The following is a 9787-nucleotide window of genomic DNA, read 5'->3' as shown; positions in this document are numbered from 1 at the left end:
ATGCATGATAGCAGGATCATGTCTCTCTCTCTACTCCACCCTCTCTCTCTAAAAAAATCTCTGACGACCCTGGCCCTCCAGATGGGTCCCCACTTACAGAGAAGTGAGGGGCGGAAGCGTCCATCGACATTTAACAAGAGGCGAATACGCCTCCCTCCCTCTCTGTCTCCTTTCATCTCCTTCTCCCGCAAGCCTTGCTCTTAAAATCTCCGCAGAAATCACCACCACCTCGCCCGATTCTCCGCGGCGGCGCGCGCCCTCCGAACCCTCCCCGATATCGCAGGATCGTGCGAGGGCACCCCTCCTGCTAATGCGCGTGCTTCCCTGAGGTTCTCGTGGTAATCATCTCCCACCTTTCCCTTGGGCGTTTCTTGTTTGGTTCGATCGGGATGCTGTCTGTCTCTCGATCGGTTTCATCGCGCGGTTCTCCCCAAGATCGGTTTTTTTTGCGCCGGGCTCCCCCGTTTCGCGGCTCGTTGTGGGGTTTTCTCGTGATCGGGGGTTTTTTCTTGGGGTTTTTGGCGATCTTGGCGTGCGTGCGTGGGTTTCTTGGCGACCGATTGCCATCCATTTCACAAGCGATTTTTGTGATGAGATCACGGTGGCGAAATTGAGGGTTCTAGTAAATCTCCTTCCAAAAAATGTTGCAATTTTGATATGTTTTTGGATTTCCTGGGATTTTTTGAGCGGGTGGTGTGATCAATATCTTGTCCTTCTTGCCATCTGGATACGAAAATTCTGTTTGCCATGTGGCGATTTCCAGGTTTACGCCGAACGCCCTGTTGTCTCCTGCTGTTGTCTGTATGCCAAATCATTCGTACAAATGCTTGCTTTTATTTGGTAACGATTTTGTCCGTGTTCCTGTGATCGTGTAGGTAATTTCGTTGTATTCGTATGTCACATCGAACTGTGGGTGCCGCAGGATTGGTGACTCCACCTACATTGTGCAATTGAGTTGCCATTGGCGGCTTTGTGGATTGTCGTGTTACTGATATGGACGAAGTGCCGAGTAATCAGGATAATTCAGAACTCAGTCCGTTTCTTGGCAGTGCTATGTTTGCAAATCATGGGGAACAATCTGCAGGGAATTCTTCCCCTGAGACGGGGTGGGTTCCCATTATCGCAAGAAGGCCGTCGAATTCGCAGCATGATATTGCACTGGTGGGGAGTAACCGGCTTGGTGTGGGCATCCTTGAGAATGACAATTTGTTTGATGATGAGTCGTTGACGTCAACATTTGAGAACATGAGCTTGAGCTTCATGGCTGGTGCTGCTGATTCTGCTGTTATCTCTGGCAGTGTTAGATGCAGGGATGGACGCTGTCCTGCAGGCCTTATGATTTCATCTGCTGACAACACAAGGAACGGGTCACTTCAGCCGGCATTTGCTCAGGATGATTTTGTGCCTTCATCTCTAATGATCAACAATGCTGAACACATGGAGCCAAGGTTTGGTGGGCAAAATCCTCCAGTGGACACTAGGATGCATGGCGCAGATAATGCTTATGTGAATGCAATCAATCTACTATCAGCTCTGCCTTTGCAGCAACAATGCTTTATCGATGGGTGGTCGCAAACGTATGCACCTCAGCAGATGGACTCGAAATTCAGGTGGCGTGATAGTGACCTGGAGAGGCATTCTCTCATGCAGTCCCAGTATTCTTATCAGCAGATGCCACAGGTTGCTGGCTCTGATGTTCGTTGGATTAATAGCAACCAATGTGGTGTTGTCAACTCCTCTCCCAAGTCTGCAGCTTCACCTCATCTTAGGACGCCCACTGTTCATCATCTGGGACATGGCAGTGCTGATATCTACTGGAATGGTGCTATGGTTCCTAATGGAAATAACCTACTGAATTCTACACGTGCGAATAACTGTCCTTGTATAATTTATCCTGATTGCTCATGTGAAACCTGTGAACATTGCCAGATTCAGCTATCTGAAAAGCTCAAACATCCATATGGACTCAGACGTTCAACTAAAGGTTTATTACAAAATCACATTTTGGATGAAGTCAAACCGAGATCTTCTCCTGAGAAGATCCTGATGAAGTCCGAAGGTGTAAATTCAATTAGAAATATCAAGCCTGGCTTTGCACTTGATGGGTGTGCTGAAACAAATCAAAGACTGGACCATAATCATCATCTCAATATTCAGAGCAAAGACTCCTTACATTTTGATTTGCAGAGCTCTCAGTGTCTGTCATCATTGGGATCTGAATTGGCCATGAAATCTGCCCAACTTAAGTATAATTCAGTGGATGAAGTTATTGGAGAATTGTACCTCTTGGCAAAGGATCAGAATGGCTGCCGTTTCTTACAAAGGATATTTACGGAAGGTTCTCAAGAGGATGCTCAAAAGGTCTTTGGTAGTGTCATTGAGCATATTGATGAACTTATGGTTGATCCATTTGGAAATTACTTGGTACAAAAACTACTTGAAGAGTGCAATGATGATCAAAAGATGCATATAGTTTATGAAATAACCAAAAGACAAGGCCAGCTAATTAAAGTTTCATGCAACATGCACGGGTATGGCCACTTCACGCTTTGATATTATTTGTTTCCCTTTTAATTTCAGGTTATCATAATCTTTTGATACTTTATTGAACATAAAAATTCAGGACACGTGTGGTGCAAAAGGTGATAGAAACTATTAATACCTCAGATGAATTTTCCATGGTTGTATCTGCTCTGAGCCCTGGTGCCATTACTTTGATGATGGATGCCAATGGCAGTCACGTTGCCCACTGTTGCTTGCAGAAAATGTCACCTGAGTACAACGCAGTAAGATATCCTCACTTTCACCCAAATTAATGCTGTCTGACTGTTTCTGTAAATCTTTCCTTTATCAGTTTAATAATGTCGTTATAACTCCTAACTGTGCTTATAATAGCATTTTCTTTTAAAGGCATCCTTTCTAATACATAAAGAAAGTAAGAATACATAATGAACTACGGTGGCCTGCTGGGGCTCTAAATTTTTGCTGTGCCCCATCTATGGGGTTTTTACTCTGGCTATGCCAGCTTCCTCATTAGTATTATAGGCAGCTCTCCTGCCTATTCGTTCCTGAACAAGAAAGTGTGTACCAACAGCAGTTATTGTTGCAAGGAAACTCAAAGCACTCAAAGGCCTTACTGTAAATGCTGGAAGTCTGCCATTTTTGTTCCTAATATTTTTACTCTCACCACATGCTGCGTTCCTGGAGTTTGATCTTATTCCCTAGCAAGTGCAGATCCAGGCCCATGGCTGACAGGGCTTCAGCCTGGGCCCTAGGACCAAAGAATTGGCCTAGTGGAAAAATTTAAAGTGATGGAGGACTAAAGCTCATGAAGACACAACCCGGCATGGGGCTTGGGCCGTTCCTAGATCCACCCTCCTAGTTTCTATGTCAATTGTGATTTCTGTGATATGCTTTCCGGACTGTGTTTCATCATTTAACAGAAACCCCATCTGTTTATGACTTATTCATCCTGCACAATTAAAACTTGCACTGCCAAGTTACTTGAATCACCATGGTCTGTGTCTCTGTGACATCCCTTTCCCCGAAGATTTACTAGCTATCTTTATTTGGACTTTCCTTTGACTGCTCAATTTTCTTTGTTGTACACGTCTCTAATGATCTCCAGTATTGTCATCTAAACTAATTTCTAATGTGTTCTGCATGGAATTCTTGCTTGATGAAACATAATACCGAAGAGGTTTGAATTAACCAACCAAGAAGATGTTCAAGTAAAGAAAATGTTGAAGCACATATTCATGCACTCATGCTAGTGTCACTGAAGAACAAGAAAAAGGATATCCAATATAATCTTGATTACGTAGTCCTAAATCTTTTTTTTTTATCATGGCTGTCCATTTTGTAAACTTGATTTTTTGACCGTTATTACCATCGCAGTTCCTTCTCAATGCGGCCATAGAATATTGCTTTGAGCTAGCAAAAGATCGTCAAGGCTGTTGTATCATCCAAAAATGTATTCTTCATGCAAATATGGAGCAGAAGAACAGGTTGTTGTATAGTATCACATCCAGGGCTCTTGATCTCGCAGAAGATCAGTACGGGTATGTACGTTGTATTTTTCCTTCAAAGTTCATCCAATGGTGATCCTGTTGCCGCCTTGCCTTCGAATGCTAAGCGTATGAATAACTCATTGCAGGAACTACGTAATACAGTATATACTCGAGCTCAAGGTTACATGGGCAACGGACAAAATACTGGACAAACTTGAGGGTCACTACGGATATCTATCGATGCAAAAATGCAGCAGCAACGTGGTCGAGAAATGTTTGAAAGAAGCACGGGAGCCAAAACGTGTGAAAATCATCCATGAGCTTATCAATGACCCCAAACTGCCGCATATTTTGCTTGATCAGTATGGGAACTATGTGATTCAAACAACACTCCGAGTGTGTGAGGTAAAAACAGTGCAGTATGCTTAGTATTAATTTCTAAGACAGTTTCATCCTAACCATGCTTAAAACATGCAGGATGCTACAGTTCACGCAGCATTGATTGGAGCCATTAAGCCGCACGCTGCTGCCCTTCGAAACAACATGTTTGGAAAGAGAGTTCTGTCGAAAACCTGCCTGAAGAACACGAAGTACTGATCCAGGCCTTTGAACTGCCTTTTGGAGTTCACTGCAGTTCGGGCAAGGTGCATAAGGTGCAACACTAACGTACAAACCTGTAATAAGTATAGTATGTTAAAAGATAGGTCATCATAAAACTGGGTAGATTAAGAGAAAGGATAAAAGGATGGGTAATAGTTTTGGTTGGAGGAAACCACATTTTGGGCCACCCTAGGCAATGTGTGTTGCATATTGTAGAGTTGTAGAGATTTTGTGGAAATAATTATGGGTTGTGTTACTACGTCGGTAATCTGTCAGACTCGTCTGTATCCTCTAAAATAGAAAGCTATTTGTGATATTCATATCCGAAATATGACATTTTTTCCATCATATTAGCTGGTGATACATCTGAAATGTATTTCTGACGGTTGATCACTTGTGAAGTCGGCTTCGACAACTGAAATGATGGCAGACTAGTTTTTCAGATCTGCAGGTTAAATTGATGAGTCGGTTGTGTACCACTAAAAGATCATGGGTTTAGAAAAATACCATCAAATTTGTCGGTTCATGCAAGTACGAGAGGGTTGATTGAAGAAATGCATTGGTTGGACATTGGGTCTCCCGTATTAATCCCTTGGGCACGCCGAAATAATGAGGCCCTTTTTGGAACAAAGAAATGTAAAAGCATTTTGTAGGCTTCTGATCGTATATCAAAATTTTCCATGTGACCCTTTGGAACAAATCCTTTGAAATTCCTATGAAATGCCTTAATCCATAGGAATTTTGGAGGAAACCAACCTCATGACTTTCTTATGTCTATCTCTCTTCAAATTGCTGTGTTTTTCATGTGTTGCATCCAAATGCTCTATTGGAAAGTTTCCTGCTTTCTGATTTCCAATCATGCTTTTTTTTTTCCATTCCTGTGCTTTGAGCATCTTTTGTTCGGCGGTGTTTGGTTAGAGTAGATTAAAAAAACGCTCAAGGCTCGTGAGGCACTTAAAGTCGACTCAAAGAGAATGAGTCGATTTTGAGCCTTTTTGATGCTCGCCTTTTTATTAAAAAAAAGTTAAGTGTAAGCTCACTTGATTTCTGATACAGCTCAATTCCTAGTTATCGTTCTAATTTTCTCAGTAATAGTGGTATCGGATTAGGAATATTTGCACTACATCACAAAAGGTTTAATGCCTCTCTTATGTGTTGCAGTGATCACATATGATCATTACATGACTAAGATTCATGTTTGGCTCAACTTGCTAAAGATTGGCTCGAGTTCGGCGTAAGCTGACTACGATTCATCTTTAGCCAACTTTTAGCTCAACCCAAACTGAGCTCGTCGATTTCTAAAACGAACAGAGCTGTGGTGTGCTAAGACCTTTATTGTATGATCTTTTGTAGTTTTTCATTCCATTCGTTTTGAGTTGCTTGGTTGTAAAAACTTTTTTTATTTAATGAATGGCAGAGCTCCTGCCCTCTTTATGAAAAAAAAAAAACTAACGGAGCTGAAAAGAAGAAAATAATTTGTACAGGGCTTTAGGCAAACTGTGGTAAGATCATGTGCACAACATAACAAATAGATGGGCGCTCAAACGCTCGTGACACACCACAATTATAACATCCCAAATCAAACAGTCGCCCCTGAAAATCAGCCTCTGTTGTGGTTCATACTTTGACGAAGCTGAGAAACTGGCAACAATTTATGAAATATACTGCAACAATTTACAAGGACACACTAATTTTTTAGATTTGCAATACTACTTCCTAAATCCGTAGTCTTGTGGCCGTTTTGCCAACTTTCCTGTAGTTTATAAAATTTACTCTTAAACCTTTTTATACAATACTCACAATTCCACTTCTCCCATACTTCCACAAAAAATAAAACCTTCAGTTCACTACTTTTGTTTTATTTCTGTCTTGAGAGAGGGAACTATCCATTGTTCAGCTTAGCAAGGTGGTTACTTTCAAAAATAAAAAAAAGTAAAAAAATCAAACCCTGGAGACAATGAGCTGCATTTGCATCGGGCCTCCTCCTCTCCCCAAACCAAGCCTTGTGCCACTCCCAATGCAAAGACGCTGCGACATGTCGCCGTCGGCTCGCCCCTATCTTCGATAAACCCTCCACTCGTTGCTTCCGCTGTCGCGCCATGGCTCCTCCCGTGCATGGTCTAGCTAGTGGATTGGGGGTGGGATGGAGATCCATCCGGACTTAGGATTGGATCGATTCCGTCTTCTGATGATGATTGGTCCTTTTCCTACCTTGCTTGCTCCCATGAATCCGCTTATTCTTCTGATTGGTTTTCCGTGATGGAGCTTCAAGCAAACATTGGGAGGAGCTACTATTAAAGATTATATAGTAGTGACATATACAATAGTTCAATAATAGGTGTTCATAAAAAAAAATTCTTCCACATATATTCCTATCTTTCATTTAATCTTCTTAACCCTCCATCGCATGAGCTGTTTATGTAATATATATAACATTGGGTTTTACTAAGGAATTAGATCTTTTCAAGGTATCCTACCCAACCCATTGTTCAGTGTTGCTCTCCAGTCTCCAGTATATGAAGTTATTTGCTTTGTCTTTCTTCAACATATGAAGATTCATATATTTATATATATTTGGTTTTATAGTTTACTCTTACACTCAGTTGTTGATGCCATGCATGTTTTCTCGCTACAATGTAATGAAGAATTGCAAACTTTGATCTTGCTTTTGGCTGATGGTTACTAGGATGGTTCATTCTGCAACTAAAGCCACATTTTCACATTTTTTCATCGAATAACTATTGCAGGGAGCTAACTAACTACCTATGTCATGTGACAACCTAACCAATATATCTTGATGAATTCTTGTTTTCCCAAAGTTGATATTCTAGTTTAGTCAGCTGCAACATTGCCACATAGTAAGATCTCAAATCAATATTCTTCATAATATATATTTTCTCAATGAACACTATTCAGTGGCAGAGCTTCAAGCAAAAGTCATAGAAGCAGTGACAGATACAACATTTCAATAATAGGTGTTCATAAAAATAAAAATGTTTCTCCTACACATATGCATATTTTTCATGTAGTTTTCTCAATCTTTTGCTAAATGTAGTCCATTATGCAATTGAAGCCACTTTTTTCATTGAATAACTATTGCAGCAATCTATTTAATCATCCATGTCATGTGGCCACCTAACTAATATATCTTGATGGATTATTGTTTTTCTAAAGCTTATATTTTTGGTTAGTCGGTTGCAACATTTTCATGTAGCAAGATCTCAACCAATCTTTTGTATAAATATATTCTCTCAATGAACACTATGGAAATATCGAACTCTAGATATTTCTTGCACAAAATCTTGCAATATTGAGGATATTCCAAGTTAAGTATGTGTTGTTTTTTTAAGTCTTCAAATATATGGCATACTAAATTTCATCATAATATAAGACTTTGGAAAATAAGGTAAATCTGTTCCATGAGGTATTGAAAAATAATTGATTTTCAATAGAGATAATGTTGATAGCTTTTATACTTCATAACATATTTAGTAAATTAAATTTTGGATTAAGTTAGAACGAGGATAATTATAGAATTTATGGGTATATAGTGGAACCTGAACTCAAATGAAGTTTGTAGTGAGATTCATAATAGAAACTAAAATAAATATTACAAACTACAAGATGGTAGCAGATTGCACCAAACATTTGGTACGACATGGCGTAGTGCTTCGTAATTTTTCCATAGGACATAACAAGTCTTTGAATTGCACTTATAAATATATTCTGAATATACTTATAATTTGGTTCCATGTTCTTACAAGTTATTTGTACTGCTTTAGAGGTGAGTCTTATATACATATTGATACTAGTATTAACCCTGTGCTTTGTTGCGAAAGAATTTGTCTTCACATCCTTAAAGCAAAGTCCGAAGAAAACATTCAAGTATTTTTTTCTTAAATCTAGTATAAACTAGCCGAGAGATGTTTTCAGAGTCATACTATCCATCTTATATATCATCTCCTTAGAGTGTACTATCGCTTTAGAGTTTACTCTTGATAATTTTTATCCTTTTTCGTAGTTTGTAAGAATTAATCTATGTGGCATGGTCCCAGACTCAATAATTTTGAAAACATAAATAATTTAACTTCAATAGGATTTTCCTACTGCTTTTCCAAAAATAAAATAACTAAATATTCAGCTAATTATCCTAAAATTTAATTATTAACTCTAATGACTAGCTTAATAACATAGGAGCATATAGTACTTCGTAGTTCATACTGAATTCGTTCAAAAAAATTCATACGATATTATTTTCTATTTAATATTCATACTCTGTTTATTTTCTAATCAAAACTTTTTTATTTGTGCTTCCGTCCTCACCATGTCACGCCTCGGATCGGCCCACAATCTGTCCTAGAGCCTGACCTGAGAAATTGGATTTTTACCACTCTAAAATAGGCTTTATAGTTTTACCACTCCAAAGATTGGTTCGCTGAATTTCCACGCTAAACATTGCATATTTGATTTTCTTGCCATTATACCATTTTAATTCAATTTTATTTTCTTTTAGCCCATGTGAGAATACCGTTTTACCCTTTAGGGCATCTCCGCCCAACTTACTGCATGTGCAAAGCTCTGCATTTGCCACTAATCAAATCCATACATATCCATTCATGGTTGGATTAGGTTCTTCTCCACTACTGAAAAAAAGCCATGGATGATGGGTGATAACCGTCATGGATGATGGGTCTTGCATCTGTCGTTTTAAAGGTGTCACTGATAATTAGTTATAAGTGATGAGTAAGGACTCGTCGCTAATAAGATCATAGGTGACGGATCGTAACTGTGACCCGTCACTTATTAGCGTCTCTCCTGAGCTATATAGAAAAACATAAGTGACAGGTAAATTAATTACCCATTATTTAGGATCTCAAAACATCATCCATTCACCATTCTTCTGTTTGATCTATACTATGCTGAGAGTAAACAAATTACTTGCCTAGGCTCATTCTATTCCAGACTTGTGGTTGTATTATAAAAACATAAATATCACCCCACGAACCGGTCCATAGATTTGACCAAAACTACCACTTTCCCAACCATATATCTCATCATACCACATGCTCAAATCCCTATACCATGTTGCTACAAAAATTATTCAATTATATTTTGTCATTGTTGCATAGTACTATTATCCAGTTCGTGGAACAATTATCATGATTACCATCCAAAGC

General features: G+C 39.3%; 1 protein-coding gene across 2 annotated transcripts; it reads left to right on the top strand.

Annotated features, from left to right (window-relative positions):
- The first annotated feature begins 202 nt into the window (after positions 1-202).
- Positions 203-4953, top strand: LOC133906445 (pumilio homolog 12-like). Of its 2 annotated transcripts, XM_062348357.1 has the most exons (6): positions 203-338; positions 876-2531; positions 2624-2786; positions 3898-4061; positions 4157-4415; positions 4488-4953. In XM_062348357.1, the coding sequence occupies exons 2-6, from the start codon at positions 994-996 to the stop codon at positions 4605-4607; spliced, it is 2244 nt and encodes a 747-aa protein (XP_062204341.1). In that variant the 5' UTR covers positions 203-338; positions 876-993; the 3' UTR covers positions 4608-4953. The 2 variants fall into 2 exon arrangements, with proteins under 2 accessions (XP_062204341.1, XP_062204343.1); XM_062348359.1 differs by lacking the exon at positions 203-338 and having other exon boundaries at positions 806-2531.
- The last annotated feature ends 4834 nt before the right edge of the window (positions 4954-9787 follow it).

Source organism: Phragmites australis, chromosome 23, assembly GCF_958298935.1.
Source record: "Phragmites australis chromosome 23, lpPhrAust1.1, whole genome shotgun sequence".
Classification (NCBI taxonomy): Eukaryota; Viridiplantae; Streptophyta; class Magnoliopsida; order Poales; family Poaceae; genus Phragmites; species Phragmites australis.
This window is presented reverse-complemented; position numbering and strand designations above follow the sequence as displayed.

What these genes read in the sequence shown, in the direction of transcription:
- LOC133906445 (XM_062348357.1), top strand. Translation starts at nt 994, where the DNA reads ATGGACGAAGTGCCGAGTAATCAGGATAATTCAGAACTCAGTCCGTTT. An exon ending in TGTCACCTGAGTACAACGCA is followed by an intron (nt 2,787 to 3,897) that starts GTAAGATATCCT and finishes TTACCATCGCAG; the next exon opens with TTCCTTCTCAATGCGGCCAT. An exon ending in CTCGCAGAAGATCAGTACGG is followed by an intron (nt 4,062 to 4,156) that starts GTATGTACGTTG and finishes AACTCATTGCAG; the next exon opens with GAACTACGTAATACAGTATA.